Source organism: Crocuta crocuta, unplaced genomic scaffold, assembly GCF_008692635.1.
Source record: "Crocuta crocuta isolate KB4526 unplaced genomic scaffold, BGI_CrCroc_1.0 scaffold205, whole genome shotgun sequence".
Lineage (NCBI taxonomy): Eukaryota > Metazoa > Chordata > Mammalia > Carnivora > Hyaenidae > Crocuta > Crocuta crocuta.
In genome coordinates, this window is record NW_027530644.1 from 2,297,403 (window position 1) to 2,319,090 (window position 21,688).

Genomic DNA, 21,688 nt, shown 5'->3' on the forward strand with positions numbered 1-21,688 from the left:
TGTATATAAAATATATATTCACGATTTGCAATAGGTTAATACAATTTTGAAAAACTCAGAATCCAGACTTTCACTGTTTCTGAAATTACAAATTTATCTTCAGTTTTTCAGAGAGCTAATTGCTTATAGGTTAAACCAGAAAGAATAAATAATAATATGGCAGTTTAAAAAAAAGATCATTTTAAGAGATTGACAGGGACAAAATGAAGTCATGAGAGAGCTTTAGTTCCATGGAAGGGGTACCTTCCTGTCCTGTTCCCAGGACTTAAACTCTCTTCTCTGACATTTTGATATTGTTCCATGAAAGGTTGTGCTAATGTTCACTTTCACTAACAAGTATTTTAAAAAGGATTTAATTCTAGGGATTCAGATGAGATTTTTTTGTAATTTCTGAAGTAAATGTGGGTAGAAGAAAAGAACAAAAGTATAATTTTTAAATATCCTCATGGCTTGCAGCCATGAATAAGATTTGAAGATATTAATGAATGACCTCACTGAAAAACTATCTTTGGCCTTTTTTTATTATATGCTTTAAATTTGCCAACTCTGCTGTCCTCCTAGGTTTTTTTTTTTTCTTTCAGCATTTTTGGAGCCATATTTTGATTAAAAACCCATTCTGAAGAATTTTGCTCTAGTCACTCATTACACTGGATCAGTTTACTTCTGCAAAATTAGGAATCATTAATCTACTAGCCCAACTTGCTCTTTAAAGGGAAATCAACTCTGTTCTGCATATTTATGTCATTCTTTAGTACTGGATTTTATCTTCCTGAACTTTATCTTTCTGTAATTTTTGTTTTCATCTATTTTCTTTTTCCATCTCTGACTGCTGCCTTTTTTAAATCTCTTTTTCTTTTATTCTTCTGCCATCCTGTCCCCAGTCCTTAACAACATCTTAATGTACTGTGAAATACCTAAATTTTTACCTTTGCCACCCTAAGCCATCCTTTTTCCCTTTTTTTATGCTGCTGCTTTGGGAAACAAATATTTCTTTTGTAATTTTCAATGTGAAACTTATTATTGATTTGCCTTTCTTACCAACTTGATTTGGAATGAGAGCTACATATAAGTAGATGTGCATGGATGTATTTGGGTTGGAGGTAAGATATAGGTTATTGTTATATACTGATTGTTCCCCTCTAAATGCCTCTTATGCTCTTTTTTTTAATAATTCATTCATAATCAGTGCTGTTTTGAATGTACTGCTATTTGAGGGCACTGTGTACTTTATTCTGAATTTTTATGAAATGCAGAGATCGTAGAGAGAGTGCATAAAGAAGGGCATGGGCTTTGGTTTGAATGCTAACTTTGCTCCATCCTTGCTGTGTGATTTCAGGCAAGTTACTGAACTTTTTCTGAGCCTCACTTTTCATATCTATAAAGTCGTGAGAATTAGCAATATGTATAAAATGTCTAGCACAGCATATAAAGTACTGTGGGTGTTTAATAAATAGCAGCTATTTTTATTATTACTACCATAAGAAGAAAATACAATTTCTAGCCACTAGTTTTATTTCTGTTTTTCTTTCTAATAAAATAAAGTGGTAAAATATATGGAAGATTTATCATCTTAACCATTCTAAAGTGTGCATAGTTCACTGGTGTTAACTACATTTAGATTTTGTGCAGCCATCACCATCATTCATTTTCAGAGCTCTTTTCCTCTTGCAAACTGAAACTTTATATCCATTAAGCAGTAACTTCCCACTCCCCTTTCCCTAACTCCTGGCCAATACCATTCTTCAGTATTTTGACTAAGTACTTCATAACTCGTGAATCATACAGCATTTGTCTTTTTGTGGCTGGCCTGTTTCACTTAGCATACTGTCCTCAGGCTTCATCCAGGTTATAGCGAATGTCAGATTTTCCTTCCTTTTTAAGGCTGAATAATATTCCACTCAGTGTGTATACTTTTGTGGGAAATCAAGTATGTATGTCCTGGGCTAAGAGATTATAGGGAATGTATTGCAAAACAGAAAACTGCTTTCTGGACCTGCTGAAAACAGCAGCCATGCTTTGCTTATCTAGTTAATGTATATCTAGGGGGTACTCAACTTTGCTTATCTAGTTAATATATACCTAAGAGGTCAGGTCCTGCCAATGCTCACAAGTTCCTTAGACCATGTTATTGCATGGAATATTCTACCCTGTCTTAACTTGTTTTTCTCTGTGTTTTCTATACATTCTTACTAGCAAGTAGCTCCCTGAGTATTGTGCAATGTTATCCTAAATGTCTGCTCAGTAAATTTGGGAGCTTGAGCGCAGCTTGGAGAAACTTCCCTTAGCCTCCCTCTCACCTCTCTTGACTTGCATGGAGTCTTGAGTAATCCTTTCTGCCATCCTCAACTGTGCTGGACAAAGCCAAAAGCTGAAACTACAGACTTTATTTTGCTTATCTATTTGTCCGTCAATGGATGCTTGCAATATATCCATGTTTTAGCTATTGTGAATAACTGCTATGAACACAGATGTACCAGTATCTCTTCAAGACCTTGCTTTTTCTTTTGAGTATATACCCAGAAGTGTAATAGTTGGATCATATGCTAATTCTATTTTTAATTTTTTGAAACTTCCATACTGTTTGCCATAGCAACTGTATCATTTTTACATTCCTACCAACAGTATACAAGGGTTCCAAGTTTTCTGCATCCCTGCTAACACTTGGTCTTTTCTAGGTTTTGTTTGTTTTTTTATAGTAGTCATCCTAATTGGTGTGAAGTGATATCTCATTATGGTTTTGATTTCCATTTCCCTAATAATTAGTGATGTTGAGCATCTTTTCAATTTTTTAAACATTTTTAAAGTTTATTTTATTTATTTTGAGAGAGAGGGACTGAGCACACAGAATAGGGGCAGAGAGAGAGGGAGACAGAATCCCAAGCAGGCTCTGCACTGTCAGCAGAGAGCCTGACACGGGGGTTGAACTCATGAGTCATGAGATCATGAGCCATGAGATCATGACCCATGCTGAAGTCAAGAGTCAGATGCTTCTGACTGAGCCACCCAGATGCCCAAGCATCTTTTCATGTGCTACAGCCACTACATTTTAAAAGTGATGAAAATTACTAAAAATTTAAGTGGCCAAAGATGTGTCAATTCCTTAAATCGTGATTTTTCATTTATACCTAGATTTAAAATACTTATGTAGCTAACTCTAAAATCCAAAAAAAAATAAGTTACACTGAATCGCAGTATGTTCAGATTCAGTTTAAGACAAATTTTTTCCTTTATAGGAGGCTTAAAGACATCAAATTACCTAGTAGCGAACTTTAGAATAAGAACAATCCTTGGGTAACTTTATTCCATCACCTTTCCTAACAAATGGCTTTGTAAATAGTAGGATAATAGCATTTGTTTAAAAATGATACTTGATATGTATTGGGACTTGGATAAGTTCTCAGTGTCCACAAATACTGTCATTCTTCTTCGGCCTTTAAGGTACTTTATCACAAGAATGCCAGGAATGCCAGGGTAACTCCTCTCTTCTAACTTATTAGCACAGCGTTCCTATCTTCAGATTTGAAAACAAGACTGTTTCTTAAGGCAGTGTCATTTGGGGGAGGGAATCATTGAATCTTTCTGAGTATCTGACAAAGGCTTTCTATGTTTCTTTCCTCAAAAATGAACATGGGAGAGACTGGGTGGCTCATTTCGTTACACATCTGACTGTTAATTTTGGCCCAGGTCATGGGTCTCAGGGTCCTGAGGTTGAGCTCTGCAACAGACTCAGCACTGAGTGTGGAGCCTGCTTAAGATTCTCTCTCTCCACTTGTATACTCGCTGTCTAGAGCTCTTTCTCTCTATAGGCTCCACACTGTCAGCAGAGGGCCCAATGTGGGGCTGTAACTCACAAACCATGAGATCATGACCAAAGCTGAAGTCGGATGCTTAACTGACTGAGCCAACCACATGCCCCATCTCTCTGTCTCAAAATTAAAAATAAATAAAATAAACATGTATATATATCAAATACAGTTTCAGGGGCTTTGTGGTCTCAACCAACCAACCCACAAAACCCTTTAGGATATGACCAAAGTTCTTACTACAAGTAACATATGATGAGAAGTTCTCTTATATTAGTCATTATTTTATAGGCAGTCTCCTGATTTTTCAGGTTTTGTAAGCCACCATAGCATAAATAAATGATAGTTTGAACCTCTTATTTCTTTCTAACTTTTCAGAGATTTTCCATTAATAGGACTAGAAAGTGACATTACTGAACTGGAGCTTCCTATATAAAAAAGGAAGAATCTATTGAATAGTGTCATGAGAATTTGTGACAATGTTTTGTCTTCAGTTTTTGCTAGTTTTTCAGTTAATGGGAAGTTTTTGTCAGAAAATATTTATCACAATAAAAATAAAGATATTCAGAGTGGCTGGTTTCCTATATAAATGTCAAGTCAGTTGACCATAAGGTATTACCTTTTTGCTTGTTAGGGAGAGAACAGCTAAGTAGCTTTACTACTGGTACTTTTTAAAATCTCTAACTTAACGTAAGTGATTTTCTCTTGTTGGCAACATAACCCTTTAGACTAAATTTGAGATTTGAATGTGGCATGGCTTTTGCCCTGTAAATTAAATTCTCCTAAGCATCAGGGTTCCAGCACCTACATTTTGATTACAGCTATGATAAATGTATAAATCTCTGTAGAGATATTATAAAACATTTTTTAATTTGATACCTGTGGCTCCCTTAGCTTTCATCAGTTCTATTTTATATTGTACTCATTTTTTTTAATGTTTATGATTTATTTTTGAGAGAGAGCACAAGCAAGGGAGAGGCAGAGAAAGGGAGGGAGACACAGAATCTGAAGCAAGCTCCAGGCTCTGAGCTGACAGCTCAGACATGGGACCTGAACCCACAAACTGCAAGATCATGACCTGAGCTGAAATTGGACGCTCAACCAAACCACCCAGGCACCCCAGTTGTATGCACTGATTTAAAACTTTACAGGGGATGCCTGGATGGCTCAGTTGTCTAAGCATCCAACACTTTTATTTTTAATATTTATTTGTGAAAGAGAAATTGTGAGCAAGAGAGGGGAAGAGAGAATCCCAAGCAGGCTTCATGCTCTCAGCACAGAGCCCAATGCTGTGTTTAACCTCAGGAACCATGAGATCATGACATGAGCCAAAATCAAGGGTCAGATAATCCACTGAGCCACCCAGCTGTGCCTAAGTGTCCAACTCTTGATCTCCACTCAGGTCTTGATCTCAGAGTGGTGAGCTCAAGCCCTACATTGATTCCATGTTGGATGTGAAGCATACTTAAAAAATAAAATGAAAAAAAAATCTTGCCAAGATGAATCCTTTCTAATAATCCTAATCAGAGAAGCCAGGTCTCTCCTTCTAGACCTTTTTTTTTTTCTTTCTTTCTTTTTCTTTTTTCTTTTTTTTTTTTTTTACATTTTATTCACAAATATATGCTCATTCTAACTCAATACTCGTATTCCAAAGATGCAGATGTAATTTGTCACTTAAATGTTTTAAAGGAGATTAAAGGAACTAACTAATCGTTATTGAGGGCCTACAAAGTGCCAGCCACTCTGCTAGCTGCTTTTTATACTTGTAGTGACTATGTTTAAACATTTTTTTTTAAGTTTTAATGTTTTATTTATTTTTGAGAGAGAGAGACAGAGTGAGCAGGGGAGGGTCAGAGAGAGAGGGAGTCACAGAATCCGAAGACAGCATCCAGGCTCTGAGCTGTCAGCACAGAGCCTGACGTGGGGCTTGAACCCACGAACCATGAGATCATGACCTGAGCCGAAGTTGGACGCTTAACCAACTGAGCCACCCAGGCGCCCCTATGTTTAAACATATTTAAAGAACAGCTTCCACATGTTATTTAATTATCCTTGCAACACTGAAGTAGGACGTGTTAAGATTAGCGTATTTCATAGAGGTCTAGAAAGGTTAAAATAAGCTACCTGTGGCTGTTACACAGCAAGTATTTTTCTCTTTATCAATATCTCTTGGTAAGGCTAAGCCTTTTACTGATATATCTGATTTTATGATGTAGAGAATCCGGTGTGAATTATTGACTCTAACCATCTCCTTGAGAAAGATAATGAGAGACACTTTGCTGTAGTGTGACAACATTGAACAGTCTGTATAAAGATACCAAATATGAGGGGTGCCTCGGTGGCTTAGTTGGTTAAGCGTCTGACTTTCGCTTAGGTCATGATCTCGCAGTTCGTGGGTTCAAGCCCCGCGTCAGGCTCTGTGCTGACTGCCAGCTCAGAGCCTGGAGCCTGTTTCAGTCTGTGACTCCCTCTCTCTCTGACCCTCCCCTGCTCACGCTGTCTCTCTGTCTCTCCTAGAAATAAACAAAACATTAAAAAAAAAAATTAAAAAAAAATGCTGCTTTTGACAGGCATTGCCTTTGAATTGTAATAACATAAACCTTGGGTACTTTCTCTTTGTTCCTAATGTTTCAAGACTTTATTTGTTGTTCTTCAGATTGTAAATGTAAAGTTTTATTTCCCTAAAACATTGCTTGAAATAATTTGAATTCGTAAGTGTATGTAACAGATTGTAAAAACAGCATTAGTATTTTTGCTCAAATGGCAAAAGATGGCTTACAACATATTTTTTGCAACAAAGAAATATAAGTGAAATATAGTGATTTTTATTTATAAATACTAAAAATCTTTAATTTTTAAATGTATATTTAAGTTTTTACATATTTTCCACAAAAGCCAATATGTCCATATGACTTATATTCAGTTATTTAAATCCTGATTGAGTCACTATGATATATATATTGATTTAAATGTAGTTAAAGTGATAAATCAAATATTTGCTCACTGTTTCAAATTTTAAGTGATTTTTGCAATACCTCATCAGTCATGTCATTTTTATAGACTTAGCTTTTTCATTATAAAAGTATATAAGATATCAGGTAAGTGAGTTTGTGCCGAGAAGAAATATTGCTAATTTAAACCTGTGGTCTCTATAGCAGTGAATGCATGATTTTCAAAATATAGAAGAACTTTATCTCATCATTTTAAAATCTTAAGATGATTTCATGTAACTTAAACTTGGGAGTTTATTTGGTAGATTTAAACAAGCATACTAGCTTTTCTTAATTTCTAGGGTTTTTTTAATAATAGAATTTTATATTCATTAACAGTTGTGCTAAAAGAAATTTTTCAAATAATTTGAATACAGAGCTGAAATTGAATTATTTCATTACATTTCCCCCCCTTTGATTTAAGTACTATTTGGTAAGCATTTTTTAAAAGCATTTTATAGGGAAAGTGGTATAATGCTAATGAATTGTAATTAAGCTTGGGTATGGAAGAAGTGATTGAAAATAATATCGTTGGAGACTACATTAAATGATGGCACAATAACTTTTTCAGAAATGTATTTACTGATTCTGCCTTACAGAATGTGACAGTGATGATAACCTGGGTATAAAAAATACTTCAATAGAAGAAGAATTCAGATCCAAGGAAGGTAACCTAATGTAGTTAATCCTTTTCTTACTTTACTGTATCTGTACTTTTTAATTGCTCCCTTTCTTGCCTCTTTATCCCCTCCTATTAACCTCCTACCCCTAAGTTTCAAAAATATTGTCTCCTTGTTTAAAGGAGAGTTTGCATTTTCTCATGGGAGATGAATCAGTGACAAAAGCCTAAAATAATTATTTTCTGACCCTTTGCAGAAAAAGTTGTCTAACCCTGGGCTAGCAGATGATTTTTGTTTCCTAATTTTTCTTTATTTCAAGTTGCTTTGAATTAAGAATATTGCAAGTTAGGGGTGCCTGGGTGGCTCAGTCAGTTAGGCATCCAACTCTTGATTTCAGCTTGGATCCTGGTCTCAGAATTTGTGGGATCAAGCCTCAGAAATCCTCCACTAGTGTGGAGCCTGCTTGGAATTATCTTTCTCTCCCTCTCTGCCCTATTCCCCCTTGCGCACATGCGTTCTCTCTTTCCCTCTTTCTCAAAAATAAAAAGGGGGAAAAGAATATTACAAGTTAAGCAGTAGGACTATGAAAATAAACACTTTTGTCTGATTATTAATGGGCTGTTTCTATAATTTAAATTTTTCCCTCTTCTTAAAGGAAAAGCTATTTTCTTCCATAGGTTAAAGAGGACATTTTGTATTACTTTACATCAAATAATTTCCGGGCTGTACAACTGTTTAGCTGTGTCATATGCTTGTACTTTGGTTTTTCCATAACAGACTACTTTTAAATAACAATAGGAAAAACAAAACAGTGATTTTAGAAAATAGTTTAAGCTTCACTGAAGAAGTTTAACTATTACAATGGCATCTTTAACATTAAAGAACAATAGTAGAAGGCTTAATATATTTCATTGAAGTATTTATTATTGGAGATTTGAGAGTGGGAATGTGGAGACTAGCAAGTAGGAAGGAAAATGTGACTTGGCCCAGCTGATTTATTTTCCGTATATTTGCTTGATCTCTCACATAATGCAATTGTTTAAGAGCATACTAGATCTCGGGGCGCCTGGGTGGCTTAGTCGGTTAAGCGTCCGACTNTGGGAATTTGAGTCTGGCAGTAGACTTGATTCATCCATTCATTGAAGTAGAAAACTCTGGTCTTATAACCAAAATTCAGTGGTTAAATAAAGTTGGCAGTAAATCTACAACCTAGGTGGAAGCAAGTTTTTTTGATCATCTTGTTTTCCCAACATGGTTTTTCAAGGTCTAGCTCACTGCTTAGCAGCCACATAATAATGAGTTAAATAAATGAAAGAACTTTTATGAGTTAAACAAAACAAAAAAACAAAAAAAAACCCAGCCACCTGAGTTATCAAGACCACTAAAAGATAACCGCTGAGCATCTAAGTACTTCAGACTTGGCACCCTTTATTTCCGCTCATGACTTTATCCCATGGAAAATGCCACACAAAATTATAACTTTTTTTTTTTTTAATTTTTTTTTTTAATGTTTTATTTATTTCTAGGAGAGAGAGAGAGACAGTGTGAGCAGGGGAGGGTCAGAGAGAGGGAGTCACAGACCGAAACAGGCTCCAGGCTCTGAGCTGGCAGTCAGCACAGAGCCCGACGCGGGGCTCGAACCCACGAACCGCGAGATCATGACCTAAGCGAAGGTCGGACGCTTAACCGAATAAGCCACCCAGGTGCCCCATACAAAATTATAACTTTAAATAACCACTCTTGAGGAGCCTTCACAGTTTTTATGGTTCGTAGCTGTCCCCAGGAAATCTGAGTATGTATAATGCATTGTGTACCAGAGTTTCTAACATTTTATTATCTCTGGGCTGTTTTAGGATTTGTAGAGTTTTTAGATTTTTGTGATTCTTCAGATGGGCAAAAGGATTGTTATTAAAGAAGTCAAGAAAAGATACTTCAAAGTTTAGTTGTCATATGAGATAGGAATGTAATGCTCTAATTTCAAGAAAAACCAAAGTGTTATGTATGTGCTTTCTTTGTTTTCTTATGATTTATATAAATAAGTTTGAGAAGCCCACAGTGTTCCATGTAAGTTAAGGAATATGACCTCCTATGCAGTTTCCTCTGAATCTTTTTCCCCTTTTACCCAACAAGAACTAACTCAAATATCATCTTTTAGGTCGAACCATAGAGAATTGACATTTTGTGGGCATTTTTGTACAGTAGTACTTTCAGATTTATCTTTTTTAGAGATATCTAACAACTGTCTCCTCTAGGCTCCCTCTCTACCTTACCAAGTAGATTTAAAATTTTTCTGTGTATTATCCCTTTGAGAAGTAGGATCATGTTTTGTTGTTGTTGTTTTATCTTTTTTCAGTAGCACCTAGCACCTGGTGTTTGGCACTAAATGATTGCTTGTTGAAGAATATACTTATAACAAACTCAGATATGTTAGAGCTACCAGGACCCATCTCTCTAAAGCTAAATAAGAGAAATCAAGATAAACGCCATTTGGGGGTGCCTGGGTGGCTCAATAGGTTGAGCATCTGACTTCGTTCAGCTCAGGTCATGATATTGCGGTTCATGAGTTCCAGCCCTGCATCCGGCTCACTGCTGTTAGCCCAGAGCCCACTTTGGATCCTCTGTCCCCCTTTCTGCCCCTCCCCCACTCATTCTCTCTGTCTCACAAAAAAGTTTTTTTTAATTAAAAAAAAAAGATAAAGGCCATTTGGCTGGGAGAAGAGTGAGCGATCTATAGATCCTCCACCATGGAAGCAAAGTGGTATTTTAGTGCAGACTTATTAGCAAAACTCAAAAAAATTTAAATAACTTCTTCAAGCCTCTTTTCATTCTTATCCTTTTCAGCACAGCATTGTAAATGCCTGACAGATAGTGGCAAAAGGCAGGATAAACTTATGACTTTTTGCCTTGAGGAATGGTAGTTTCCTTATCCACACTACTCACCCCCAACCATGATTTGTCTCATTCTTTGCTGTTCTCTGTAGACCAGTATCAGACTCTGACTACCCATGCCAGTCATTAAGATCTTCTATAATCTATTATGTATACCAGATATGGGAAGTAGGGACCACATAGTGTGGTGGTATAGAGCGCAGACTTTCGATTCAGACTGCCTGGGTTAAAACTCAGCTCTCAATTAATAGCAGTCATCCTATAATTAATATTATGATGTAAATAGTAAAACATTGTGGCCAATTGAGTGAACAAAGACAGGATAAGAGAGATAAGAGTTCGTTTTTAATTCAATTAATGTTTAAGAAAACACTAATCTCAACAACTCTGTGAGAGAATATTCTCATTTTGCATAAAAATGTAGTCTTTTAAACATTAAGTAATTTGCCTCCAGATTCTCATCCTCAAAATGATGGGGCATGATTTATATATAAGTATCCTAACTCCTATTACTGAGTTCTTTCCTATTCTGCAGTAATTACCTCTTTTTCAAAGGAATGAAATTAAGGTGAAGACATACTTCCCACAAATGTTCTTTATTTCTTCATAGAGCTTTCAGTTATTGTATAATGTTCTTTCATTTCAACCTGAAGGATTCCCTTTGGCATTTCTTTTAAGGCAGGTCTGCTAGTAATGCCTGTACCTTATGTTTATCTGGGAAAATTTTCATTTCTCCTCCATTCTTTTTTTTTTTTTTTTACAAATAGTTTATTGTCAAATTAGTTTCCACACTCCTCCATTCTTAAAGACTAGTTTTAGTTTTGCTGGATGTAGAATTCTTGGCTTTATAAGGCCTTTTTTCCAGTACTTTAAATATGTTACCTCACTGCCTTCTGGCCTCCATGGTTTGGTGAGAATTAAATTAACTAAATTACTGAGAATCTCTTATACATGATTAATTGCTTCTCTCTTGCTGCTTTTGTTGTTTTTGGCTTTTGACAGTTTGATTATGTCTCAATGTGGATCTCTTTCCGTTTCTTCTTGGAGTTGAGCTTCTTGGATGTGTAGGTTCATACATATCTTTCATCAGATTTGGGATACTTGTTGGTCGTTATTTCTTCAAATATTCTTTCTGCCCCTTTCTCCTTCTGGGGCTCCCATAATGCATACCTTAGTGCATTTAATGGTACTCCACCAATCTCTTAGCCTCTGCTTGCTTTTCACCATTTTTCTTTCTGATCTCAAGCTGGATCAATTGTCCTACCCTCAAGTTTGCTGATTCTTTTTTCTGTTTACTTAAATTTGTTAAACTCCTATAAAGAATTTTTCATTTCCGTTGTACTTTTCAGCTCCAGAAATTCTATTCTCTTTGTTGATAACCTCATTTTGTTCATATATTGTTTTCCTGGTTTCCTTTAGTTCTTTGTCCATGATTTACTTTAGCTCCTAGAACTTATTTAAGACAATTGACTTAAAGTCCTTATCCAGTAAGTCCAATATCTAGTCTTTCTCAGGGACAGTTTAATTCTTTTTTTTTTCTTTTTTTTTTTTTTTTTTTTTTTCCTTTNTTCAAATGGGTCATACATTTGTGTTACTTTGTATTCTTTGTGGTTTTGTTGTTGAAAACTGGTATGCAAATATTATAGTACCTCTGGAAGTCAGATTATATCTCTTCCCCACAGTTTGCTATTGGTGTTGAAGGCTATAATTGTCTGTTTGGTTACTTCTACAAACTACAGTTGACCCTTAAACTCAATGAGTTGGGGCACTGACACCACCCAACACACAGTCAAAAATTTATATAATTTTTAACTCCCCCAAAACTTAACTGCTAATAGCCTGCTGTTGACAGGAAGCCTCACCAATAATAATATAAACTGTTGATTAACACACATTTTGTACATTATATGTATTATATACTATGTTCTTAAAATTCAGGAAAAAATCAAGAAAACCATAAGGAAGAGAAAACACATTTATAGTACTGTACTGTATTTATCAAAATCCATATATAAGTGGACCCACACAATTCAAAATTGTGGTGTTCCAGGATCAACGGTTTTTTGCAAAAAACTAAAACAACAAAAACTAAAACAACCTTTCCTAGTGTTTGCAGTTTGGCTGTGTGCTGAAGCTCTTCAGTATTTAGCCAGGCTTGCACTGGCCCTACACATCAGCCAGTGGTGAAAGTTCAGGGTCTTTTCAGGTATTTTCTTAGCATGTATCCTGTCCTAGGCATATGCCCAGCTTTCTAAATTCTCTATTATACATAGATGCTTTTGAATGCCCTAATTTCCCAAAGAAATTTTCTGGGGTTTTTCCTTCTGGGTATTTGTATGTCTCAACCATAATCTTTTGCCCCAGGCTGTGTTTTTTTATTCACTTTAAAATGTTTTGAGCAATGCCCGCTGCTTTTTGGTCCTAAATGGGTTCTGAGCTAGGCAAAACAAAGACGAATGCCTTGTATTCACCCTTCTTTATGCACGCAGACAGACTAAAATAGACAAACACAGTAATTTGTAACGTCTACTGTACTGCATCTGGAACTAGGAACCAGAGTCCCATACCAGGAACATTCTCTATTGTTTTCAAGACTGCTACCAAGTCAAGGAAGTGGTGAAGAAAGGGCAAGTAAAAATACCATTAAACTTTCCCACTGGTTCTTTTTTATGTTCATTATTTATTTTGAGAGAGAGAGAGAGCAAGCATATGCGCATGGGCAGAAGAGGCAGAGAACAAGCATATGTGCATGGGCAGAAGAGGCAGAGAAAGTGGAGGAGACAGAATCCCAAGCAGGTTGTCACACTGTCAACAAGGAGTCTGACTTGGGGCTCAATCCCATGACTGAGATCATGATCTAGGCTGAAATCAAGAATCAGACATTTAACCAACTGAGCCAGGCATGCCCTTTTCCTACTGTTTTTATGTTGTCTTTTTCTTGATTTAATGTTTGCTTAGTTGCTGTGAACCTTTGAGTGTGTTTCAGATTTTGGACAAAGTTGTTTCTGATGGTTTCTGCTTGTGTTTCAGTGTTTCTGTGGAAAGATGGGTATTTAGAGCTGCTTACTCCACGTTTTGTTGAATTCACTCCAAGATTGATTTTATTTCTTCTTTAAATGTTCTAGACAATTCACTGGTAAAACTATCTCGGCTTGGAGTTTTCTGAGAGGTTTTTTGATAATAGATTTATTTTCTTTAACATATATAGGCATTCATATTTTGTTGAATTTTATGTCAATTTTAGAGAATTGTGTGTTTCAAGAAATTTGTCTATTTTACCTAAATTGTCAAATGTACCAAATGTACTTTTTATTTCTGTTTTTGTCTTTCCTAATCAGTCTAACTAGAAATTTATCAATTTATTTGATCGTTTCACAAATGAACCTTTTTTTAAGTGTTTAGTTTTTTGAAAGGTGAGGAGGGGAGAACAGAGAGGGAGGGAGGGAGAGAGAATCCCAAGCAGGCTCCATGCTCAACACAGAGCCCAATGCAGGACTCTGTCCCATGACCCTGGGATCATGACCTGAACTGAAATCAGGAGTCAGACACTCAACCACCTGAGCCACCCAGGTGCTCCTAGTTGTTTTGTTTTTAAATAGATCTCATTTCTCTGTTGAGATTTCCTATGCATTCATCCTTAAATCCTTGAAAATATAACTTTTCTAAAATGCTTTTCTCCTAATTCCAACAGCTAGATTATCTTGGGTATTTGTTTCAGTTGGCTGTTCTTGACTGTTGGGTTACATTTCTTTTTCCTTTTCAAATCAAGTGATTTTTTTATGTATATGTGTATTGTGGATGTACATTGCAGATTCTTTGGATTTTATTATTTTTATCTGAGGAATGTTGGTTGGTTGGTTGTTTTTTTCCTTTGAAGGCAGTTACCCTGATAGACCTAATCTCCAACCTCTGCCTCCTCCACAGCAGGCAATAGCTAAAATTGCTTACTTCTTTTACTTCCCAACTGTTGTTTTTCACTTAGAATATTAGATCATTTCCTTTGTATGTGCAGTTTAGAGGTCAACTAAGACTTTGTAGATTTCAAGGATCCTCCTTCTGTTGCTTTCTTGTTTCTTCTGAGATACCCTTCTTTCTTTCAAAACCTCCCTTCCCCAGCTCCACTTTCTAGTTTCTGTGATCCAAACTCTGTCTATGATGCCTTAAGACACAGAGCTTGGCTTTCTGGGTTAAGCTGTTACCTTGTTCCACAAGGATTGAGGAATACCCTGAGGCATCAAAACCATAAAGCTGAAAGTTGAACCCTGTGTGCAGTTTGCTTCCTTTAGTGACCAGCTTCTGTCCTGTTACTACCTGATCTTTGTTGCTCTCCAGTGCCTTAAAATAGTTCATAATTATTATCGATGGGAGGGTTAATCCAATATAAGCTATTCCAGTATTAATTAGAAGTAGAACCATTTAATTAGTTTTTGTATATTTTAGTTTTTTATTCTTTTAATTGGTTTATAAGTTATATACTTTATTTTTTGTGCTTATATTAGTATTTTGCCACATTTTATATGTGATTTAACGACTAAAGTATACCTACATGCTGTCTGCCTCTGCACCAAGAAAAGGACTCTAAAACCCCTCAATTCTGATCCTCTCCTCCCAACTTAGATGCTGGTATTCTCCACTGCTTGCTTCTCTGGGTGTAAATGTGTGTAGTATAATGCACACAAAAATCGTATAAAAGATCTCACATCCCTCAGATTAAAAATAAATGGAATAACACCAGCACATTAATTTCCTAGGGATGCTATACATACTACATCTATAAAAAAGATGACTTAAAACAACAGAAATTTACTGTCTCATAGCTTTAAGGGTTAGGAAACTAAAGTTAAGTCAAGTCGTCTGTAGGGCCATTGTTCCTCTCCTAGATTTTAGTTGTTACAGGCAGTCATAGGCACTCCTTGGCTTATAAATGCATCACTCCAGTCTTGCCTTCGTCATCATGTGGCCATCTTCTACCTGCGTGACTGTCTTCACATGGTAGTTTTTTCTTAAAAGGACATCAGTCAACCTAGTGACCTCATCTTAAACTGATTATATCTACAGACCCTATTTTCAAATTAGGTCACATTCCTAGGTATTAGAGATTTGGACATGTTTTGGGGAAGCATAATGCAACATAACAACCAGTACCTTAGAAGTGTCCCTGTCATTCCCCCTTCCAGTTACTTCCTTTGCACTCCTTCCCAAAGGTTAGTGGCCACTATCATGTCTTGAAATACTAGTTTAGTAGTGCTCGATTTTGAACTTTATTTAAAGGGGATTATACAGACCATCACTGTCCAATAGAATTCTCTGTGACAATGAAAATATTTGATACCTCACTCATATGGTTGCTAATATTCATGTTTGGTTATTAAGCACTTGAAATGTAGCTTAAATGAGAAACTGAATCTTAAATCTTATTTAATTTTAATTGATTTAAATATAAATAGCCACATAGTGTCCATAATATTGGACAGCACAAGCAGGGTCTGTGCATTCTTTTTTGTCTGGGTGCCTTCGTTTTCTTTAATGTTTATTTTTGAAAGCATGCACAAGTGGGGGAGGGGGGAGAGAGAGGGACAGAGGAGCCAAAGCTCGTTCTGTCCTGACAGCAGCAAGCACAGTGTGGGGCTCAAACTCAAGAACCATGAGATCATGACCCGAGCCAAAGTCACTCAACCAACTGAGCCACCCAGGTACCTCTGTGTCTGGATGCCTTCTAATCAACATTGTTTTATAGATTAATCCAGGTGTTAGCATGTAGCTTTGGTTTGTTCATTTCTAATATATGGATAATATTCTATTTTACATATATATTTCAATTCATCTATTTATAGACCTTTGCTTTGTACTTTTTGTCTGTTGCATGTAATACTACTTACTGTGAATGGTCTCATACATGTCTCTTAATGCACATATGTGCACATTTCTGGGAATATATACCTAGGAGTGGGATTGCTTATGTTCATCTTCAGTAGGTAACACCAAATTGTTTTTCCAAAGTGATTGTGCCACTTTTTTTTGTCCCAGTGTAGTATATGATCTACATTTTCACTAATCATTTAAATTATTAGGTCCCTTTAATTTTAGCTAGTGATGAGTATATACTGTTATTTCTTTGTAGTTTTAATTTATGCTTTTCTGAGGAGTAAGGCTAGTTGAACATTTTGACATAATCTTTTGTCTGTACTTTTTCAAATTTCTTAACAGTTTTCTTGTGGATTTTTTTATTGATTTTTTTCTTCAGGGTTGAAAATTTTTTAGTTCTTTCTGGGTACAAATTCCACGTAGTGCAAATATTTCCTCCCACTGTATGTCTTGCCTTTTTACTCATTTAATTGTCTTTTTTTTTTTTTAATGTTTATGTATTTTGAGGGAGAGAAAGAGAATCCTAGGCAGGCTCTGTACCATCAGCACAGAGCCAGACGTGGGGCTCAAACCCACAAACCATGAGATCATGACCTGAGCCAAAATCAAGAGTCGACATTTAATCGACTTAGCCACCCAGGCTCCTCATTTAATGGTGTCTTTTAATGGATAAAAGTAATTTTAATACATTCCAAATTACCATAGTTTTCCATAATATTTTTTTAATTCTGTTTATTATTTTCTACACTAAGGTCATAAAGCTAACCCCTTGCATTATCTTCTAGAAACTGGACCACACTCTTAATTCCTGTAACTTTATAATAAGTTTTCACATTTTTTATAAGTGTTGTCACCTTGTTTATCTTTGCTAAGTGCATCTTGGCTTTTTTTTTTTTTTTTTTCCCTCGTCCTTTTGAATTCATCTTAGGGCAACTTCCTGACCCAGAATCTAGCTTTAAGTTAACATACATTATACACTAGCCTGTAGTATTTTTTAATTTTTTTTCTTAATGTTTATTTATGTTTGAGAGAGAGAGAGAGCACAAGCAGGTGAGAGACAGAGAGAAGGGGAGACACAGAATCCAAAGCAGGCTCTAGGCTCTGAGCTGTCAACACAGAGCCCAGTGTGAGGTGTGGACCCACAAAGCGTGAGATCATGACCTGAGCCAAAGTCAGATGCTCAACCGACTGAGCCACCCAGGCATCCCTGTATTTTAAATTACAGAAAACATAATACCACTGTCCCAGCTGAGAGGAAGATGTTGCTCCATCTTAGAGTGATCACTGGTGCCTATGACCTAAGTAGCCTCTGAAAGATTATGAACTGGATGAGATGAAATAAATCTAGTGTGAGAAGCTGGTAAAGGCCAAGAAATCAACACCTACTTCTACCTTCCTGGGCTTTAGCATCATTCTCAGGGAGAAAATGGAGAAACAGTTGTGAACACAAGAATGACTGTCTTAGTCATTACTGTAGTCCTATGCCAGGTATACAGTGGGCATTCATTAAATATTTGTTAAATGAGTGCATATATGTATATATAATATATATGCTTCTCAGAAGACACTCTGCCTTAGATGCTAAAAAGCTTAAAGCTATATTTTAAAATAATTTTAATGTTTACTTTTGAGAGAACATGAGCAGGGGAGGGGCAGAGAGAGACAGAGACACAGAATCCAAAGCAGGCTCCAGAATCTGAGCTGTTAGCACAGAGCTTGACGTGGGGCTCAAACCCACTAACCATGACATCATGACCTGAGCCGAGGTCAGACGCTTAACCGACTGAGCCACCCAGGTGCTGCAAACTAAAATTTTAATGTCTTTGAGATTTTGGCATTTCATGGTTTAGCCTGTTTCAAGTCTTATGTGCATTGGATTACCTGTCAGTGATTCTATTAGTTTGTTGACTTTCTATATCCCTAAAGAGAAATAACTTGCAAATTCCTTATTAAGCTCATATTTATTATAATTCTGAGATTATATCCAGATTCTTGTTATTTTGAAATACTCAAATTTATGAAGAAACTGTCAGGTCATCCTAAGGTTCTCAAAGGTTTGTATTTCCTTTCTTTAAAAGACAGATGTAGTTGATGAGATTTATATAAAGCCCGTGTTTATTTTCTGCACTAAATATTAAAATTCTATCTTTAAATGCAGATGTGGAATTAGAAGAAGCTATTAGAAGAAGTCTTGAGGAAATGTAATTATAAAGATATTACCACACAACATCAAGTGGCCTTGAAGAGACTCAGAATGATGAATCCTTGAGTTTGTTTTCTAAAGGAGACCAGACATCTGTTAGTACAAATGTATTGGGAAACATGCTTTTTTTGCTTTTGCATCTGATACTTGCTTTGTATTTTTGTGCCATTTTGCAAAAATGTCCAGAGGAGTAGAATACATGTTAATGCAGATATAAATCATGTATTCTTACATAGCTAGCACGGTTTTCCAGTTAACTTTGAATTTATATATTTAGGTTAAAAGAATTAAAAATAGAGAAGCTCTTGACTATTGTTTACATGTTTCCCAAATCGCATTAGTGCTTTAATTTTATTTGTACTGTACAGATGACTCTAGTTTATTTTTTTAGAGTGAAAATGAATGTAAATAAAGCTGTTATAGCCCAGTTTTTCTGTAAATTCTATTTCTTATGTGGCAATAGCATAGAATACCTTTGAGATCTTTGTTTGATTATTAGAAGAGAATAATGGAAACTGATCATGGAAACAGATTAAAAATTTTACCAGCCATGTTCTTTGTGGGTTTCACTCAGATGTATATTCCTGCTTTAACTGGAGCAGCACATTGCTGGAATTAAAAAAAAAAAAAAAACCTAATTTCCTTGAAATGATTAAAAAGAAATCTTTCCATTCCTTTTACCTGCTTAGACTATCATGTGACTTGTATTATCTGCTATTTAAAGGGAATGATGTCAAAATGTTTGCAAAGAATTAAATGTATTTTTAATAATATTAGTCCTCTTTTATATATATTTGTGTAAACATAATCTTCAAAAAATAATGTCAAATGTCTACTCAGGAGTAATCTTCCTTAATTAACCCTTTAAAATTTTTATTTCATTGTAAGTATTTTCATTCTAATTATTAACTTGTCAGTCTCCTACATTTCATATTACCCATTTAATTTTTAAATGTTCAGGCTCCATTGCGAATAATTAAAAAACATTACAAAATTAGAAGACTAGGAAGGGCTTATCTATCTTTGTGTATATGCTTCATAACCAGAAATGTCTTTATTAAAAATTTTGATTAGTAATTCCATACAAAACTTAAAATTGTCTATAAATGTAAATTTTTCTTTTAAGACAAAAAAATCATGGCTAGAATTTCCTTTTTTCTCTTCAACTAGATATTTTAGTGTAAAACAGAAGTACTAGTTGTTTTTGTTTATTACTAGAGTCTTTCCAATCCACAATGGAAACCAGTTTGTGGTTTTATTTCTTAAGATGTCCTGTCCTACCTGCTTGCATGTTTTTAAGTAGACATGTAGGCTGAGAATTTACCAGTCATTTTTCCAAAATGACCACATTGTACTTTTCATTTGTATGTTAAAGTCATCAAGCAAGGCTTTCAGAGGTAGTCATGAGCTGGACCTTAAAGACTTCTCTAGGAGCTTGCTCAATAGTGAGGAGCAGAAAGAATGATCCAGAGAGAAGAGTGCTGATGTAGATGTGGGAGAGAGAAATCGACATCTCTCTGCCAGTGGTACCACACACAAATGTTCTGTTAAGAAGCTTTTGTGGTGTGTATGGTAGAGAATAAATGAAGTTTTTTATATGACAGTAAAGGGATATTTCATCATGACCATTAAAAAAAGATAATTGGGTGGTTTAATGTTTTAATTAATAATTGTCACTGTATTTCTACTTGTTAAGCAATTAAAAATCATTTTTAAATTACTTCATAATTTGAACTTAATTTAGACACAGAGGAGAGGTAGTCAGTGGATGGTATTACAGAAAATTATGGGTTTATTAAATTATCAAAAGTAAATGATTAAAAAAACAAAAGTAAATGTTTCTAACATTGACAGAGATGCTTATCTTTTCATTACACCATTCACTTTTTTATTTATTCACTCCCTCACAAAGTATTTTTTGAGTACTTACCATGTGCCAGTGATTGTTCTAAACACTTGGGATATACCAGTGAGCAAAGCGAAGCCCACACTTCTTTATGGTTCACATAACTGGTGGAGAGACGGTTGGATAGAGTGTTATCCATTATTGTAAACAAGTGTATCCAATGGTGGTAACTAATGAAGGAAAAATAAAGAAGGGAAAGATTAGGTTTCTGAGAATAAATGGTGTGATCTGCCTTATTTAGAAGGATTACTGTAGTTATTGTGTTGAGAACATACACCAGAGGCAAGAGTAGAAGCAGAAGACCAGACAGGAAAGTGTTGGGAGTAATCCAGGTGAGAAGTGATGGTGGCTGGAACCAGAGTGGTAGCAGTGGAATTGGGGAGAAGAATCTTGAGTGTATTCTGAAAATAGAGGTGAGGGGATTTACTGATGGATTGGATCTATAGGATAGGAGAGAAAAGGAGTCCAGGACAATTCTAAACTTCCATGATAGACTCTCAGATCATTCACAACATGTCTTTGGATTCCAAGTTTGTGTCATGATAATGGCAAAATATATTTAATGAGGTCAAATAATCCCCTACACCTATAGTTTATTAGCATTTAGACTGAGTTCAGAGGGAACTGGAATCCAGATTTACAGTCGTCCTCTCTATTCGGGTATTTAAATGGCTTTGATCTCAGATTAAAGGCTGTGATTCAGCTTTAAATAACTGTTATTATCTATCATTTTATGTGCCCCGTATATATATTCTCATCCTTGCAATATGAGGCGTATAGCTATAATGAGATGGGAGCAAAGCACAAGTTTTTAAGTACATTAATCTTTGTACTCCCAGTCCCGTGCTTTCACTGACCTTTATAGTGTCTGCCCTAGTGACTTGCCGCATCTTTTTCATTAACAGGAGATTTAAATAAATTGGGTGTGAAAGTCAAAAATGGGGTAGCTTTTTCGGCCCCCCCCACCTTAAGCTTCAGGGGTGTTTTCCAGGCTTTCATTAATTCTGCCTCAGGAAAGGGACTGGTAAGACAGGGTCAGGCAAGCACAGACTGCCAAGAAGCTGTACTTAAACGCCATCTGTGTCACAAAGGAACTTTTTCTCCCTATCAAAGGATTTTTAATGGTTTTTGGTTTGGCCGTGAATTCTGAGCGCTGGGAGAAACGAGCGAAGCCCTAACAGTAATACCCACAGCCTGCCGGTAGGTGCCTGGGCGTGTGGGGAGCTGGCTACATCCAGGCTGCAGAGGCCGAGGTTCCCAAGGGTAGGGGTAGAGGGCTGTCCTGTGAGCCACTTCTGGGATTTCGGTTATTTCAGGGTCTGGAGAGCAAGATGCGGCGACCGCGTTAGGTCCTCCCCTTTCTTCGTCAGGCCCTTCGGGTGTCGGGGAGGCCGCTTTTCCGGCCCCCGGGC

General features: G+C 36.1%; 1 protein-coding gene across 1 annotated transcript in view; it reads left to right on the plus strand.

The window, feature by feature from the left end:
- The window catches only part of LOC144235557 (E3 SUMO-protein ligase ZNF451), an 86,255-nt gene extending 66,034 nt beyond the window's left edge, over positions 1-20,221 (plus strand). The window contains exons 14-15 of the mRNA XM_077769109.1: positions 7,393-7,461; positions 18,326-20,221. Coding sequence (XP_077625235.1) covers positions 7,393-7,461; positions 18,326-18,372 — 116 coding nt within the window. The 3' untranslated portion in view covers positions 18,373-20,221. The remainder of the gene's footprint in view (positions 1-7,392; positions 7,462-18,325) is intronic.
- Positions 20,222-21,688: the final 1,467 nt, after the last annotated feature.